Source organism: Strix uralensis, chromosome 4 (assembly GCF_047716275.1).
Source record: "Strix uralensis isolate ZFMK-TIS-50842 chromosome 4, bStrUra1, whole genome shotgun sequence".
NCBI lineage: Eukaryota > Metazoa > Chordata > Aves > Strigiformes > Strigidae > Strix > Strix uralensis.
The window spans coordinates 65836656-65855763 of NC_133975.1; the positions used below are offsets into that span (position 1 = coordinate 65836656).

At 42.3% G+C, this 19108-nt stretch overlaps 1 protein-coding gene across 1 annotated transcript in view; it reads left to right on the forward strand.

The window, feature by feature from the left end:
• Window positions 1-19108, forward strand: part of ADAMTS3 (ADAM metallopeptidase with thrombospondin type 1 motif 3) — a 126266-nt gene that overhangs the window by 83031 nt on the left and 24127 nt on the right. Inside the window, exons 5-7 of the mRNA XM_074867028.1 lie at window positions 5877-6076; window positions 16657-16740; window positions 17917-18073. Coding sequence (XP_074723129.1) covers window positions 5877-6076; window positions 16657-16740; window positions 17917-18073 — 441 coding nt within the window. The remainder of the gene's footprint in view (window positions 1-5876; window positions 6077-16656; window positions 16741-17916; window positions 18074-19108) is intronic.

Sequence of the window (19108 nt, forward strand, 5' to 3'; positions counted from 1 at the left end):
ATAAATCTTGAGGCCACAAGTGCAGCAGTAGCAGCTGTGGTATCAATTCAGCAGACTCTTGTCTGTAAGTCTGGTGTCCTGGAGAGGCATCGTCTTGTTCTTTGGTGCATGGTGTGACTTGGAGTGAGTACCTTGACAAGGGCAGGTTTGTAGTTACCCTGCACTCACCTCCGCCTTGTACTTACCACTGTGAATCTCGGAGCCTGTGTATTGATATATTTGCTGAGTTTTCTTTGACATAAGGGAAGCAGTCAGGGACTAAGGAGGCACCAGGCTGTAGCCATCTGATTCTGAAGATGACCCCATTCCTGCTGCTGCAGAGCAATCCCTGCCTTCCCTCACCTGCCACCACTAGCTGAGGTCTCCAAGGGTCTCCAGTGCCAGCTCAAAGGGAGTGAAGTGTCAATATCTCGCGCTTCGTTCGGTTACACCGAGTGAAATGTGGCTAAAGAAAAGATGCAACATCTAGAGATACCCTGTTACTCCTTAAGCACGTATGAGGAACATATATACATAGTTAGGTATAAGGAATGCTGCTGCTATTCATGGCATTGTATCACAGAATTCAGCCCATGTATTTTGCCATATAAAATAAGACTGTAAGAATCTTCCATGTGAGAAATTCTTAGGGCTTTCTTTAGGTACTCAGAGGTTTGACTGATGACAGCATTGATCAGATTAGGCTTGGACAGATCACAGCTTTATTTAATAGTAGGGAAAGAGCTATAGTTTCATTCTTTTATACACTCTAGGAAAGATACATGTTGTAACCCAGAATAGTTTTTTTTAACACAGGAAAGCATTTAGGAGGGGTACAGTTATGCCCATTTTTTGACATAGGTGTTTGTGTTAGAAGTTCAGTGTTTCTGAAAAAGGATTTAGAAGGGAGGCAGACTTTATTGGTCTGCAAAGGGGTTATGGCTTTTAGAATACGCACGTCTGGGTTCACAGAGAGGCTCTGTAGATATATTTGTGCTTGACAGAAACTTGCAGTCTGATTCCAGCAGCATGGTTCCAAGTCTCTAGAGGTGGCACAAGGCGAGCTTTAGCAGCCGCAGTTTTCAACAAAATATGATGACAAAGCATGTGGGGGAGATTTCCTTCTTGTCTGTCTCTGCTCCATTTCCACTACTTCATTTGCTACAAGCACAAAACTCCTTCTGCCTTTTCTTGGCAGAGGAATCTGAGCTGGACTGGACGAAGATGTCATCCTTTGCTCTCCTCATTTTTGCTAGATGATGCATAGTAGACAGGCTCTGATGTGTGCTGTGAAAAAAGAAAAAAAAATAACACACCTGCACATGAGCATACAATGCTGTATGTTTTGGTTTCCTACCCATATGTTTGCATAACCATTTCACTTGGTGAAAGAGCATGGATTAATCTTTTTCTGACAGATAAGGATCCTGATGTAGAAGATGCAGGTGACTAGCAAAATAAAAAAGGAAGAGATAATGAACCAGCTAATTCCAGAATAAGATTATGAAGGATTAGTCTGTCTAGCACAAATCCACAAACAGACAGACTAGTTTCCTCTCTGCGTAACAGAGAATATTGCCATTCAGTGACAGCCGTCTCTATTTACTGTGTTAGACAATGTACTCAAAGCTGCCGGGTAGGCTTTGTAGATTAACTTGCAAAGAACCTTTGTCTTCAAATGATTAACTTAAATAATTCACTTCAGTAAGCATTGCTGTGATCTCTTCCCACTCAGAAGGGGGTCATTTCTGCAACTTTTGCTTGTGTCTGAATTACTTGCTCTGTGCTCTAGAGAAGAGTTTTATAAGGAAAGATTGATTTCTCCATTACCTGGTGACCAGCTTCAACATGCAGGTAAAGGGGTGTTCCCAAAGGCACTTCTGCAGCATTCAACTTGCAGATCTGCAGGACTGCCTACATGTAAATTGCTCATCTCAACGCTGAAACCACCCCTGCATTTAAATATTTGCGGATGATATGCTCAGCTTCAAGCACCACAGGTTTTTCTAAGCCCTGTATTAACATGCAAAGATTATGATGCATTTTTTTTAATTTGCTTTATAGTCCGCTACACACAAAGCCTGTAATCATTCACAAGGGAAGTCACAGCACGTGCATTTCTTAACCGTTGCCTAATGATCTCTAGAGACTTAGCTGTGTTTTGTGTCCTGAGTTTCAGTAGTGTGTGGCACTACCAATAGATAACACACATTTACTGGTGCTGCACATGTCTGTCTGTCTGTCTGTCCCTGAAAGTCAGCAGGCATGTGCAGATGTGTTTGAGTGCACAGTTAGGACTGAAAGAAACAATTTGCATATCTTTTGGTTTTGGCAAAAGGGAGGGTCAAAAGGCAAAATGGTTGCGTTGGTTATTTGTTGCAATACAGACAGTCTGTGAAGGCTTGCCGAGCACAGTCCGACAGTCTGACCTGTGCATTAACAAAGATTTTATGCAAGAAGCATTCAGACTGAACTCTGCCCTTCTGAGTACCTGTAAGTACCTAATGATTGAATTGAATGGGGAATGCTGATATCTTAACGGGCTGTAGCACTCATACCGCAGTAAAGAGCTCTCCACTAAGATTTTTCCATATCTCCTCCTGCTGCAGCATTCATACATTTTTGAAAGAATGCTGAATTGTAGGGGTTGTGGTGTTCTGAAAAGCTCACCCTTCCAAAGCCGAGAAGCTCTCAGCACAGAAAGGAGACAGAAGATGGTTTTCACTACAACTTCACAGTAAACACAGGGGTTGGCTTTAATAATTAGTCTCATTTAGAGCAATGTGATGCATGGACCAGATACAAACTTGGACAGCCTTCTGTAGAGTGGATTAGATAAAATATCTAATGTGTTTGTCTCTGTGTCTACCTGCCTGGGAGGTTTTGAATTACATGTGTGTATTCTGTATTTATAAGAGTAATAATGCCATCTCCTCAACAGAATGCATCTGAGGACGCTTTATCTGCTGCTCAGAAAGGATGTCTGCTGATCCCCCTTCCCTATGCCTCTGCCACAGCCAGTGAACACGGAACAAACTTTATAGAACTAGCCAAAGTTAATGATGATCAATTAGGTTAAATAACTTCAGGTTGATTGAGGTATTTGGAAGGGACTTGGATGCTGTGGAAAGATTCACTGACTCTGTGAGCTCTTCTGAAATTTCCAACAGTGCCCTAGTATCAGTGCCCTGAATCATGAGCAATGGCATGAAGAAAGGGCATCTTCTGACTTTGCACTGCTGCTCTCACATGTCACACATCATCCCTTTGCCCTTACATTCTCTTAAGTGCTTGTCAATGGATGCAGATTGAATCATTTGCAAACAGAGCTAGCCTTAGTACTTACACCCTGGGTTTGATTCTGATTGTTTGACTCTGAAGTCGCTGAAGTGCTGGATTATAGAAAATGGACAAGCAAGAGAATAGGTAATGTAATAGACTTGTATTACCCTGTATTTTTTGGACAGGACATAGCGATGTACAGTGGGTACATTTAGGGAGAGGATCCCACTGCTTTACTTCCCAGTAAGGTATGGGGGAAGGCAACACACAGAATGAGCTTGCAAAGTAATTACTAGCTGATAAGTAGCTCAAATCAGCCTTAAAGTCGACAGTTGTTTTCCGATGTTTAGCATTTCTGTTAGGGAGTAACGCACTTAAGTAGTGCCAAGAAGAACAGATAAAAAATTAAAAACCAGTCAGCACCAGGAGAATGGCAGCTAGAGTGGGTACTATTTAATATCCTCAGAAGTCCTGGTGCCAGGCTGAGTGAAATGGTTGGGTTTTCACCACTGAGACCAGTCAGGAGGAGGTTTGGGGTTTCTGTGGAAAGCAGTATGCAAGTTGCATTTCAGGAAGTGGGAGGCTCAATGTTTGAAAATGTTTCCAGTACTACTTTTTCTTTTTTTTTCAAATCTTGGCCAAAAATGGTCATTACATTTCTTCCTAGAGTGAAGTTATTTTTTTCTTACTTCGTTGGGATTGCACACTTGAAAAATATTCTGTGGGTGCATGTGTGGAAAATATTGGCATACTCAGAATGGCCTCTGTGTGCAGAAGATGGTTACATATTAGAGAGGGGTGGGAAAAAAGGAATCCTTTCTGACTTACTCTTCATGCTCACATGCACACTAAAAAGAGATTCTCCTCCTCGTTGGAACCACAAAACCGCCTATTTAAGAAGGGAAGTGACGGCCAAACCAAAGGTGCTGCACCGTGCAGATAGTTGGTTCTTTCTGGAGTGATCTCAAGCTGTTCCATTCATGCCGTGGGCGCAGCAATATGGTGACATTACGGGTGTGTTTCCGTTGGACACCGTGCTCGGCAGCTTTGCCAGCTGCAGCAGTTTTTAGAATTGGAGCTTGTCTATGAATTTCCCACTTGTGTGCCATCACAGGGTTCGCATTCTTGAGAGCAAGAGGACTTGCGGTTGAATTGTAAAGCTGTTTGCAGACCTGGTCTCTCACCCACAGTGGCAGGCTAAGCTTCTGAAAACAACTGGGGACAACCTCGCCATTTGATGTCGGGTTTGGGCAGAGTTATTTATGTGTTGCTGTGAACCACTGTGATACTTAGGAGGGAGAGACATCCCAGCTAATTCAGCCAGTAGTTGAATCTGCTCAAGATGAATTACAGTGTGGCCATCCAGCACATTTTGCAACGTTGGCCCTGGTCCTGCTGTCCTTCCACCAGCAAAATTTACATCCAGTTTACTGCGAGTCATGCCTGTGAAGGGCCAGTTTGTGTACTCGTAACCTTGGCTTTCATCAGCTGCAGTGTAGAGAAGGGCTTCAAAGCTGTACCATCATTTGGGGAAATGCCCCGTTACAGTACAAGTCAACGCAGGTGGAAGGCGGGACTGTGCCCTCCTTTCTGTCCATTGGACGCTGGTTGCTTTTGCTGGGTTCATAGAACGGGAGGATCCTTGTGTGTTTAAGGGCTGTACCATCTCTTCATTCTACGTGGAAGAATGGGAAATGGGGATGCTCACTGCCTGTTGTAGAGACACAGACAGAAGAACAGCCCAGTTCCTAGTGAGGACTGCAGTACATAGCTGGTGGTTTACACTGTGAGATGTTCCAAACGGGCCTCTTCACTGTTGTTCATTGCTTAGAGCCTGTTGGTGTGCTGGCTTAGATTTAGGAAGAACTAAGTAGCCTACAGCTGTGACTTTTTTCCTGTCAAAAATCTATGGTGATGTTTTGCTTTACTGTCAGAAGTGGAAGAAATAGCTTTTGAGTCATTGCAGATGTAGGCTATTGAATGCATCCCCTTAAAAGCCAATTCAGAATGGTTCATCTGAACTCTGCCCCTTGACCCGTGTCTTCGAGGGACCCTTCTAGTATTCTGTGATATTCACAGGAGGGGATATGCCAACAGCTACTTTTTAAACAAAGAATTACAAGAATAATAAGTCAGTCAGAAGTTCTAGCTTAGCTGTTCCAGTGATGGAGTATGAGGGGGAAACCCACAACACTGCTATTTGAGATCTTTTCAACATGAATTGGGGCTGACTGCATTATTTTTGAGCACTAAAGCCACAAGTGTTGTACAGCATCCCCAGTGAATGCTGAGGCATCTCATGTCTCTGGTACTCCATAACAAATGCCTGATGTGGTGCAAAAAAAGGCAGGGGGAAATTCTGGGTTGGAAAGTGAAGTATTTGGCCAAGTATTTTATGCTTGAACTAAGAACCATGTGATTATAGAACCATATGGTTGAATTAATTTTTTGATTTGGTATCTGGTGATTACCCCCATGCCACTAGAATAATCTTTTCAGTCTCCCGAGTTTATTTTATCCAAAGAAGTGGTGACTCTACAGGTGAGGGTGATGTGCAGGAGGATGTTTCTGAAATGGAATTGGAGTAGATGTTGATGTCTTACTCCTTCTTGTAGAGTCTCTTCTTGGAGGCCTTGGAGAGCTGAGTTCCCTGTATGGTGGCGTCGAGCAGCAACTGAATGAAACCCTGAGGCGACGCAGGCATGCCGGAGATGATGACTACAACATCGAGGTGCTGCTAGGTGTGGATGACTCTGTCGTCCGATTCCATGGCAAAGAACATGTTCAAAACTACCTCCTCACCCTCATGAACATAGTGAGTATCTTCCATCGTGCTGCACTGTATCTAGGAGACCATGCTTGATAAAAATATAAATATGATCATTTTGTCTGCTGTTGGCGATGGTCCTCTTTTCAAGATGTTCCTTTAATTGATCTTTTTTGCAATAGTTTTCTAGGGCACATTCTAGGGTAATTCCAAGAATTTGGAAATAGTTGAAAAACAGTGGGGAAAAAATGTAAACTTGATACACTTCTGCCGCAACACAGTTCTGAAGGAAACCTGGTTAAAGAATAAACATGCAGATCAAAACAGTGTTTTAAACACCTAACGGCACTTTGAAAGAAAGCAAACCTTCTACTAATGTCTGTTTCTTATCTCGTGTGGCAATATCCATATTTATATAGAAACTGCAAAGGAACAGAGACTCATAGAACTGCTTTATCATATTGTATCTTATAGGGTTAGCAAGTATTTTTTGTCTACATAGACATTTCTGGCTGTAAAATCAGTGACAAGATACTATGTTTAAAGATACGGTCTTGAACCACACGGTCAGATTCTGTGGAAATGCACATTACAGAAGAACACAGTTCATACTGTACCAGCACTGACTGCCAGAATTGCTCAACCTTAAATGTTTTCTGTTTTCTCTGTTAGAAGAAATCTAAACCCAATACATTAAAGGAATACAAAGGAGATGTATAATCCCTTGTAATGTGTGGCCTTTTCTTAATGCATATATATGTCAGACCCATACAGATACATCTTAGAAGCTTTGGGGATCATAAGGTTTTCCAGGAAAAAAACCCAATATCCTAAGGACAGATTATAAGAAAATAGGCTTACAATTAATAATGATTTGATGAATGTAGAAATTATTTTTCTACTTTTTATACTCACCTTTTTATTTCTGGAATAATTTTTAAATGATTGCTTAGGCTTACAAATCATCTTTGTAGTATTTCTTTATTCTGCATCACATCAGCCACCATCGTTCCTGACTGAGAGAAATCAGTCCTTTCCCTGTTGCAAAGTACCAGAAACACATTCTCCCCCTCATCCCCAACCCTCCATTCCAGCTCTCCTTAGCACATAGCATTCCACTTCAGGAGAGACAGCCAGTGTGAATAACACATACAGTGAATTTGGCCTTCGCTCCTTGTTCTATGGTTAGTTCATATGCTTGTGCTCATCATTTTTTCTTAGACATTTTCTGTACTCTTAATGCCTTCCCTTGGTCCAAACTCTGTACCATTTTGACTGCAGTGGCAAGCATAAAAAGATTCATTGAGGCTTGCTCTTTCACTTAGTTCATTTAAACCCAAATTATGTGAGGAGTGACTGATAATTGCTGGGGTGACAGGAGCAATCCTCTGGCACCTAAGCCAGCCAGTGGAAAATCTGCTCCCGATGGGTGGATGGAAGAGGTGAGATCGATGATGCCGTGAAGGGGTGGGAAAGCAGGTAGCAAGACTCAGCATTATATACAGGACTTCTTGGGACAATGCCTTTGTGTTAGACCTCATGTGTAACACAGAAATGACAGAAACGCTGCATTCAAAATGGTTGAGGCATTACTTCTCTCCCATGCCTTCTGCCTTTGGCCTGAACTTTGATCCACATGGCTTGTATCATAACGCATCCTGTTTTATACAGCTTCCATGTACTGCTCACTGTGCAGTGGCTTCATCCTGCCCCTGGCTGACACCTGAGGCTGTAAATGCCAGCTCTTGTGGTTCAGACTGAAAATGAGTTGCCATATCTGGAGAAGGTCTCTTTGCAAGCTCCTCAGTCAGATAAATAAGCTATTCCTTCATAAGGAACTGTGCTGCCAGCAACACAAATCCTACATGTCTGAAAAACTACACTGCTTAGGTACAGAGGAGACCCCTCAAATATTGAGGGGCCAGGACAGCAGTGTACCCACAGGTATGGTCTCATTGTCATAAGACCCCATTACCTTTTAGATGTTTAAAGCCAGGTCCTTTTAAAAAAAAAAAAAAAAAACAACTCAGCACCGCACAACTTTTGCCTGTCACAATCTCATTTCAGTTTTCCAAGTGCACAAACATGCTGAGCGGCTTTGAAAATCAGCCCCACCTGTTCTAGCTCCCAAAAATTTAATTTATAGAATTTGAGAGATAAAAAAAAAAAACTCTACGTGAATTTAAACCAACTGATATCTTTTCCAGCATAACTCTGTGTAGAATTATAACAACTCTGTATAGAATTATACTGTGCTATAAATCTAGAATAAGAAACCCCAGACATACACACACATTGTAACTGAAAAACAGAATTTAGTCTGCTAGGTTTACAATCTGGAGCTTTGTTCAGTCTTACGCCTTTCCTACTGTTTCTGTAATTGTGAGCTTATATATTTTAGGTCACTGTGGTATTTCAGCATGCCAGGGGAGCTGCTCTCTAACAATAAGTGAACGGATACTGTAGAATCTCGGTTTGATGAAAAGGGGCTGTTGAGTAATGTCTGTGCATTCAGTTTTGGAGCCCAAGGCATAACTTCCTCCCCTCCTCTGACACGCACAGAGGAAGTGTTAGGAAGCTGGGTGTGAAGATCTTTGGGGAGGAACAAGCCACTGAACCTGGGCTCTTCTGGGGAACATCTCTGAGACATGGCTGAACCAACAGCAAGGCTTTCATGGCCATGCATGTACACCTAGTAACTGCGTATCTTTGTTGTTAGTAGATCTTTTCTAGGCTTGAGGGAATCAGAAAGCACATGAGCAAATCTTTGCTTGTTCCTAGAAGACCAGCAGCTGCGGGGACTGCAGCATCTGCAGTCCAGTCCACTGCTGACACCAGCAGACACAGCTCTGCACAGATGAATTTGACTGACAGACATAAACCTGACTTTAGGTTCAGGTTTAGATTTGGACCTAGAGGTGTGAAGGTCCAAGAACCAAACCTTGCATATCTAAACTTGTATCTTTTGCTCTCCCTAAAAACGGGAGGCTCTAGATGAGAAGGAGTTTGTGGTGGATGTTAGGAGCATTCACAAGGATTTTGGCAAGGCTGATGGTAACTTGCTAAGACTCGCCTTCCCACGCAGGGAAGTTAAAGGCCACATGTAATGCAGCATATACAAGACAGCTCCACAGTAGCTTCAAAAGAGCAAATATATACAGGCATCATAAGCAACACTATTTTGCCCAAGTGCAAAAAACCAGTATTAAATCACATTCATTCAACCCTGTGCCAAGCCTGGTTATACTGGTGCCGTGCTGTGCTGGCACAGCTGTATGGCTGTCTGTGCCAGAACCGAGCACTGCATGGCCTTGCCATGCCATTGGGAGCTCCAGGGCTGATGGTGTAGTTTTAGCTAAAGAAATGCCCGAGATGTTTCCTTATACTTAACATTGGTACATACACATGGCTTGAGAAACAGGCTGGAAAACCCAGCACCAGCGATGCATCTGAAACAGCTGTTAAGGGTCAGTGCTGGAAGTCAGAAGCCCAGATGGGCACATCTAGTCCAAAGCAATCAAATCTTGTGTGGTCTCTAGCTTTTAGATGAAGCTTTACCATTGCTTCACAGCACAAACTGCCAAAGTCATTGACAGCCTGCCTTCCAGAAGGGTTAAAATCACCCGTGGGAGACAATGTCATTCCTCTGGGGTTGTTAGGGTAGCTCAGTGGCCTGTCCATTTTTCTTTACCAGGAGCAGATAAGGAGTTGCAGCCTCTGCCTCCTGAACCCTGCCATACTTAGCACCATTCCTAATCCCCTGTGGAGCATCCCTCGGAGAACCTGCAGAAATACAGCAGGAAAGCAAGTAGAGCGAAAACTGGCAGAGGAGTGGGAAACGGGCTGCAAGTAGGACTGAAAAAGCCTACCCCACTTTCCTCTCCCTGTTTGTTACCTCACCACAGTTATGCTCCGTGGCAGCCCTTCAGTGACTCCCTGTCTGTTGGAAGCTGGGTGCTGTCTCTGTGACATGGTGGCGTGCCATGCTGGTGTTAAGGTCGCTTCTTTTAAGAGGAGAATCAGTTTTCACCACTGTGTGTTTAATCTTTGATGGGAATGTGGCACTGTCAGTACATCTGGTGCTTTGCAGCTAGCTCTTCTTTTGTGTTATGTTGTCTCTCATAACCTGGCTTTCCTCTCCTCTGTGCTACCAAGGTGAAACCTCTAACAAAAAGAGAGGATCTTGAAGGCACTGCATTCAGTTTAGAGGAATTTCATTTTTCAGCTAACAAAAAACAAAACAGTGAAACATTCATACTGATCACTTTCAGCAAGAGGTAGCTAGTATACTTTCTTAAGTGGATACTTAGAAAAAGCTGGATATTTTCAGCACTGTGGTGTTAGATCTGAAGTTAAAGGTCTCCTGCATTAGGCAACTGATACTTGTTACTCCTTTACTTAAGACAAAGCTTCTCTGCAATAAAGTAACTGAGATCAGAGAGATATGCACGGAGGGCATCAGGATGTACTGAGGGATTCTAAGCAGGTTTGGACTTGGCAGTATTTATATCTTTCAAATTGCAAGTTGCTTTTTGACCTCTTTTGGTGATCACTGTCCACTCAGTATTGCAGTTTTGTGGGTATCACTTTCTTTCTAAATAACAATTTCAGTTTGTTGTCCACATGCTGAAATCAATGAGACCTTTATGATTAGCTTACATAACAGCAGACAGTGCCAGATACGTGTAGAAATTCTGCCACGGTCTCCATGCACACACACTACCTGCAGTTCTTTATCTCTCCATCACTTGCTCTCGTTTTTTCATTCACTCTGCCTCTGCCTAGAAGTGCAGAGCAGGGCCTAAACACATTATTGAGTTGAGAGATCTCTTGACTTTTTTGCATCTCTAACCCAATCACTTGCCTGATAGTTGCTTCCTCAGATAAAGGAGAAAGGTCGGATCAGTGCTTATTCTTCTTTGTGCAGTTCTACAAGGAAATGAGAGTTAATGCTGGTGACTGACTACAGCATGCATAATCTGCAGGTAATCTGCAGCATTTCACTGTTCCTGCTAGCAGTGCTTCAGAAATGCCAGGTTCCGCTGAGCAGTGACTTGTGGCTGTGCTAAGCTGCACGGGTAGTTTGTATTGCTGAAGAATGCGAAATAGGAATTAATGTAGTTTGGCAATCATGGAAGCAAGTTAACTTTTGAATCCAGAAAGTTGGAGATAAAAAGTTATTATTCGTGTGAGGAACAAAATATTCTTGATACAGTACTTGCAGGAAATAATTTTCTTTTTACCACATACCTCATGAAATGTCAGCAATAAATCTTCATTAGAGATTATGTCAGAATATTGTCTTTTCAGTTTTAAAAACATTTAACTTTGTAAACAGCAGAGCTGATACACTGTCCCAAAACTCTTCCATCTTTTCTTAAACATCAGCGGCTCCATCTTCTGGGAGTGGATGTCAATACAGAACCTGTGCAAGCTGAAACACTGCTTCCCTGGGAATCTGTTGGTCAGCTGCAGTGAAGATGGTTACCTCTTTTAGGAGGAATGCTTTTGTAACAATCTAGTCATTCCTGTCAAGATTTTAACAATGGTAGTCTTTTTTTATATGACTTTCTAAACAAGATGCAGGTAAAACAGGAAATTAGAAGAAAACATGATGCAAAATAAATGCAGGGAGAGATGATGGATATAGAAGAAGAGTATGGAGTTTTTAAAAATTCTCTTAATGACAAAGTTGCCAGAAGAGCCCAAGTTGAGCACTGTTCCTGCCAGTGCTTTTACTTGGTGACTTTCCCAGAGACTGGTCTGTGTTGTGAAGCCTGGACACCTACAGAAGACCTTGCAGCAGGCAGCCCAAGTCTTGCAGCTGGCTTGGCTAGTCTGTGGCTTGGGTGTTGAGCTGGACGAGGAGGCACCTTGTGTCCTCTCGCTTGTCCTCTCTCCCAGCCCAGCTTTCTGTGGCAAGCAGGCATGCTCAAGTGGCACAGGTCAGAAGAAAATCTCTGCTTTATTTCCTCACATTTCAACATCTCATGTTGAGCACTGAGGGATGTTCTTTATGGGCAAATAGCCTGTTCTGTAGGTGGTGAATTTTTCTTACGAGTTTGGGAGTCACTGTCCGTGCCACTCATCCAGCTGTTGGGTTACACTGTGGAGCTGAATTGCGGGGCTTCAAGAATGTCCCAGGCCCTCTCTCTTCATCACAGAGGCTGTGACAGCTGTTTCTCCTTCAAAGCCATCCTTTCTTCACAGCCCTGACATTTGATATTTGATTTTGTCAGGCTTATAACTTACCTTGTTGTCTGTCAAGATTGCTAGTTAGGGAGCTGTCTCTATAGCATACAGTCATCACACACTCACTTCTCCCATGTATGAGTTTATGTCAATTTTAATCTCATGTTGCCCTCAGTCTGTGGTAAAGACTAACAGCATGCGAAGGTGTCACCCAGAAGAGCACAACTCACTCCTTGCCATTTATTCTGGTGATTTATACCCACGTATGGTCAGTTGACCAGTAGTTGACAATTTTCTTCAAAGCTGTTTCATTTCCAGTGATGTGAACAGTAAAGCAGCTGATGGCATTAATCATTAAATTCTGAATTACTCAACATTCCTTCACTGTAGAATACTAGTTAAGAATCTGCACTTTCCCCTGTGCAAGTCAGACACAGAAATGTTAAGTAGTTTCATCAAGGCAGAAACAGAAGGTCTGAGGCTATATGGCCGCCAAAACGCAAGGAGAGTCAAATGAAGTATTTGGTGTAAGCCAAGAGGAACTTGCTTTGAGTGAGCAGAGGCAGGGAAATGTCATCAAAGAAACTTCTGTAACCTTCCCAGTCAGTTCAATTACTCTTAAATCATTTCTGTTGACATATCTTGGTAATTTTAAAAAGTGATCAGAGACGCCATACATTCTAAGAGAAGGAAATGAAGAGCTGGTAATCAAGGTAATACTGTTCTTGTATAGAGCTTTTCATCAAAAAATATCAAAGGAGGTCACTACAGGCAGGATCTGAAACACAGAACAGGAAACCAAACGCAGTCTTGGTCAGCCAGTAGTAAAACCAGGAACAAGGGCAGAGTCCAGGTTTCCCATGGCTTCTGGAGCTTCAACCCAACAGCAGCCATCCCTCCTGTGATCATGACTGTGGTCATGGGGGAGGCTTTGCTGGGCAAATGGTTTACCTCCTGCTAGGTCATTTGGGACCTCAGCCCTTGGCAGGGCTGCCGATTGCCTTGGCTTAGCCTGCAGCTGCTACCTGGGCACCACAGAGGTAGGGTCGACGGGCACTGGTGGGCCACCCTGCCAGAGGATTGTACAGTACTTGTGCAAAACCAGCCGTGCAGCTGCAGCTCACTGTCTGAATTTGAAAGGCCAGCTACTGAGAGCTCATACTGCAAGAGATGCTCATAGGACCAATCCGTGGGGATGTACAGCTGACTGTGGTTCAAGAGGCAGCAATTTCTGTGCCAGGTGAGGATCCAGCCACTTTGCATTTGGGGAGGAGGTCTGGCTATAGGCTGCCTTCAATTCCTCATTGTTGTCTTATGAGTACACCAGTGTGGGAATGTGGGTTCACCCCTGACGTTCGTGGTGTGTAAGCACGAGTGTGTTTCCACAGAAGCGCTGAAGTCCCTTGATTAGCAGGTATCTCCCCTTTCCAGTACTCCTCACTGCGGTCTGACAGTTTATTTGCCAGGTTCATTTATTTTGTCTGAACAATTTTTTATGCATTCAGTAAGCAGATACTTCCCCACTTTGTCTGTGGAGTCTCACAGTTGTCAGCACTCTCCCTGGGACAGTGATGACTGACTTCTTGTGCATAGTACTGTTGAATTCAGTGTAACCCCTTTTTACTCTTGAATACTGTGATAGGGGCTGCATGGCCAGTTGGTCATCTGTGATATGTTTCACAAGTTCAGATCAGACAAATCAAGCTTCCTGGGATGTGACTTATTTATGTGTTTTGTACCAGTATCTTGGAATGTAATTTCTTTTGCTATTATAACTGCAGTGTAAATGCAGCTACAGCAGTCTGAAAGTGCTGCAGTCTGCACTGGTGTTTGCAGCACTTTTTTTTAGATTTGTGTCCTTCTGGTGAGGTTACAGGTTTCCGAAATTTCCTGTGTTTCAGTCACAATAGTATATACAAACTTGCTCCTCATGGGAATCCTGTAGTGGAGTCCTCCAAAGCAATCCACAGACAATGGTGTAAAAAATTGTGTCGAGGAGAAATCTTGAAGAAGACTTGAATCTTTAGGTCAATTCCAGGATCCTTTTTGTTTCTAGGAAAGCCACTCCTGGGAAGCTTGTTGTTTCATGGCACAAGGGAAATTGTGAACATTTTTTCTGACACAAACCTTTGAGGGACCAATGCTATTGCATTCATGGGGAGGAAATACGAGATGAATAATTGAACTTTGGAATAATTGCTTCAGAAGACAGGCAGTCTGAGTTATGTGCTCATTCCTTGTAAAACTGTCCTGCTGACTGTCTGTTCTCAGCTGGTCCTCAAAGGGATTGCGTTTTTAAAAACCATGGGCTAAAATCATTGTGCCAGGTCCCACAGTCTGGACAACTCGGAATGACCTTTTTCCCTGCAGGGAAGGGGAAAGTTCTGTTTAGCCTGACTATAAAAAAAAACCCTCTAAATCCTGCTCAAATATACCAGCCTCTGAACAGTGGTATTTATTTTTCACCAATTACCCATAATATTTATTTTGTTTTTAGGGAGATGAGTAACTTCATTGATGATCTGCAGCTGTTTTAGCCCCCTAATTTATACTCTGGTGGCAGGACATTTCTCACCTTCCCAGACACAAGGAGGGTCTTCAAGAGGAAAATTTTTGACCCATCTGCATAATTCTGCTTTTTTAATTTCAGTTCCACAAATACTCTTTTTAGTACAAAAGTAACCACATAATTCTAATTTATCTCTAAAAAGTAGGGCAGCAGTATTAGTTGCTTCTAAAAAAAAATAATTTTTCAAAACAAAAACCACCATGAAATATTTCAGTTGTTCAGTGAGAAGTGGAGCCGCAGTTTTATCTCTGGATTTCTGTCTTGTGTCTGAGCTCTCTAATGGGACTTAAGCATCCCTTGTGCTGGGAGTGTTCCCTGAGCTCCTGTATGTATGTGTGATAAAAGGATATGCAGTGTTTCCTTCCTTGTGAGCAGTAATAAGGCTGTTATTTCTAATCACCTGCTTCTTTTCACAAAAGTTCTGGATACTTAATTTCTTTGAGGTCTTTATTGTTTTGCAAGCATTGCTGGAAAGTGGTTAACAGGGCCAAAATTTCTTGGGGCATTAGAACTAACAGAGGGAGCGATTATCTAATCTTTATTTCCTTTGGAAATGGGACTAAAAACACTTGTATCAAAGTTCTGCCTTGAAATGATATGTAGAGATCTCATAGGAGACCTCTGCAGACCTAATTTGGTGCAAAGCCATGGACTGTTTTATGAGGACTCGTTCTGGGCTTTGAAGTTTGCTCTTCCCTGTATGTTTTCTGCAGTCCTTGAGGACTAGAGTTTCGAGGTCTCAGGGGGTTGTCTTACGATGGGTGTTTTCTCAGGCCAGCAGTTGTTTTCAATGTAGTAAGTCTTTCCAGATCACATAAATGTTACATGCTTCCATGCAGCTGGTGGATTTTTTTAATGGAATGCGTTGACTTGTAGGAATCAAGTATATTTGGAGATACCATTACCCTGTAAAGTATACTACAGCATTTATGTCTCTGGCAATAATGTTGACTTTAGAACTTTCAGATGAAAATTTCCAAAGCAATTCTGGGATTTGGAAACACTTTGCCCATTAATTTTAAGATTGATTTAGAATCAAGAGTACTATTCACATCTTTAAAGCTAAACACATGCCTACATGTGTGCAGAAACGGAGCCTCATTGTTCATGTCATTGTCTAAATATTCTGCCTTCCCAGCCTAAAGCTGCAGAATGCAAAAATGGCTTTAAGTCAAATGCTCAAGTGTTTTCCAAGGACAAACCTATGCTAAAGTTAACGGTACATTTCCTTGAGTTAGAGCTACTGGCAGCAGAATCTTTTAGAAAATGAACAAAAATATGCTCACTCACTCTCCCCACTAAAATACTTATCCCATGTGTTTAAACCAATCAAAGTGAGCCAAATAGTTGATGAAGCAAATAGGAACAGAATTCGGAATTCATCCACAGTTAGAGTGGCCAGATGTCATAGAGTGGTGGCCACGTGGATGGATGGTGATGGGTCTGTCTGTTGTTAAAGCAAACTCTATCTCCTTTAAATCCTTCAGTGAACTTGAACACACTGCTATAACCTTGCTTTCAGGAACAGCCTCATTTCCCTCATTATGTTTATCAAATGAGTGAAATTAAGCATTCAGATAAGTATTTGCAGGGTTTGAACTTGAAGTCTTTTTTTTCCCCAATCCCCTTTTTTATTGGCCTTGATCCAAAGGCTGTTAAACTTGAGAGGAGTCTTGATGTGTGCTTCAGAAAGTTCTGTGTGAGGGGGTATGTGGTGATGGGAAGTGTAGTCTACGTTTCTCCCTGCATGGAAATGATTTGAGGCTTGAATCCTTTTCTGAGTAGACTGTAGTGATATAAGCACTTGAAATAACATATACATGGCCTTGAAGTCCCCTTTTTAGTTTTTCCTTTTTTTTTTCCTCAGGTGAATGAAATTTACCACGATGAATCTCTCGGTGTTCACATAAATGTTGTGCTGGTCCGAATGATCATGTTGGGCTATGCAAAGGTAAGCAAGCCTCTGAATCAGTTCTCTGCTTTCGTCTTCTTTGTAATTATAGTTAATCGCATGAAGGGATATGAAAACAGAAGTCTGCTGAAGAGTTAGTTCCAGAGAACTCCTTTTTTTTAGTATGTGCTAAATGTGCTTGTGCCCTCATTGCTGAGGCTGACCACAAGTGTCCCTTTTGTGACACAGGTTCAGGACTGTCTCTGCTTGCTCAGGCTTGCAGACTGAATTACTGCCCTTGTGAGTCCTTCAGCAATTAAATCAATTTAGTGGAAGCAGTCATCTTGGTTGACCAACACAGCTTGCTGGCACACCCCCCCTCCAAGCAGTCTGCTAGTGCAACTATCCCGTTTTCTTGTTTTGTATACAACCCTGTTACTGGGGCACAGCACACTCCTCCACTTTGTACTCTGGGCAGTACTTGTAACAGTACATTGATTTTGCTGATAAAATACACTCAGAGAGTTTTGAAACAAATGCTTGTTAAATTGTTAAGGATAAGAGGAAAGCAGTAATGCTGTTTAGGGTTTGATAAAGATCGTATCTGTTCAGTTTAACTCAGACATTGAATTTGGGCAAGTCAAAAGACCCATTTGATGTTTGTCTTGTAACTAAATTTACTGAGGTTGTAGGCATACGCTGTAGCAAAAAGTCTCACAGAACCAAATGTTTAAGCTGTGTTCATCAGTACACATTCATTGACACTACAGTGTTTTGCACCAGTTGAGGCATTGTCCCATATGTTTATATTATTCACTTCCTCCGCACAGGCTGTGTGTGTCACTACATGCTCATTCATCTCAACTGAATCACTTTGTCGCCTGGCATTCCAGAATGTAAGCAAGTTACAGCAAAAGAAATAAAAATGTCCTTATTCAATCCTAACATCAAGTTCTGTGTTCCTTTTGCATGTTACAGGCAGTTATTTTCATAGATGATGTGAACACTCATGAAACGGTCTTCAAAAAAACCCCTAAAGATGTACTATCACACATGTATGGTCACTATTAACATACACATTTTCTTTTCTCATAGGAAAGAAGACCGTCATGACTTAAGAGTGATAGGCTATTAGGAAGAGAGAAACGGGGATCTGGTTGATACCCCAAGAAAATCAGAACTTGTCTGAATTTCCTACCTTTAGGAGCTTCTGGGTCTAATGTGTTGCTCTTTCAGTCCATTAGCTTGATTGAAAGGGGGAATCCCTCGAGAAGCTTGGAGAACGTGTGCCGCTGGGCGTATCAGCAGCAGAAGTCGGACCCCAATCACTCTGAGCACCACGATCATGCCATCTTCTTAACCAGGCAAGATTTTGGGCCTGCTGGTATGCAAGGTAATGCAGCTGACCTGGAGCAAAGCTATCCGGACTTGGTGTTTCTTGACTAGCATCCACCAGAAAAGAGGAAAATTTGAAAATTGCATTGTTATGTGACCCTGAGACAATAAGCAACGTAGGCTTTTATTCAGCAAATACTTAAGGAAGTGTTCAGTTTTAAAGATGTATTGAAATCTGGTCCTGTTGGGGAAGGCATGTACACTCATCATCATTTTCGGTTCCTTATTCTGGCTTTAGCAAAGGCTCACATGGACAGCCTGAGCATGTACGCATGACTCTGTTGTGGAGAGAAAGTAGTGCCTCCCATTAATTTTACATGCTTTTTAAAAAGCAAGTAGTCCTTGCCATTTATATCTAACTGTAGCAGATTTTCTTACTTGACAGGTGTAAGTAAATATCTATTTACTTTCTTCAAACACCAGGTGTTTGTGTGTGCAGGAATCATTAGGAACGCTCAATGCACTTTGCATTCAATTTTTATTTTACTGCATTGTTCACTGTAGTTTTCTTTTTATAGATAGCATACCACCTACTTTGATACCTGCATTAATCTTTATGACTTAAAGAAGTAATGATAATGGGCAGTAAATTTACAAAGTATGATTTATGTTAGTGCAGATAAAGAAGAGTCTGGGTGAGACCATGTTTTGGCTGTCTAGCTGGAGATGTCTAGAGATTTGTGTTCAGTACCTCCATGCTCCCTTCACCTTTCAGGGAGAGATAAGGATCTAAATTCTCCTTCAGCTCTGGGCTGGCACGCCTGGAGTGAAACTGGTTAGGTTGGGATGTTAGGTAGACTTCCCTGTCTTCAGAAAGATTTTAGCTTTTACTGAGGAAAAGGCATGCAGTATCCGCCAGGCTGTATGTAGATGAAGGTATTAATATGAACACATGCAAGAAATCCTAACCCATAGCTCTACGTTCTAATTGAACAGGAATCTTGTGCATTTTTGGTGATAAAAGTGTAAGTGCCTGAAGTAACACAGATGTCTGTGAAATTGATCCAAGCACGTCAGAGCCATTTACTCTGTT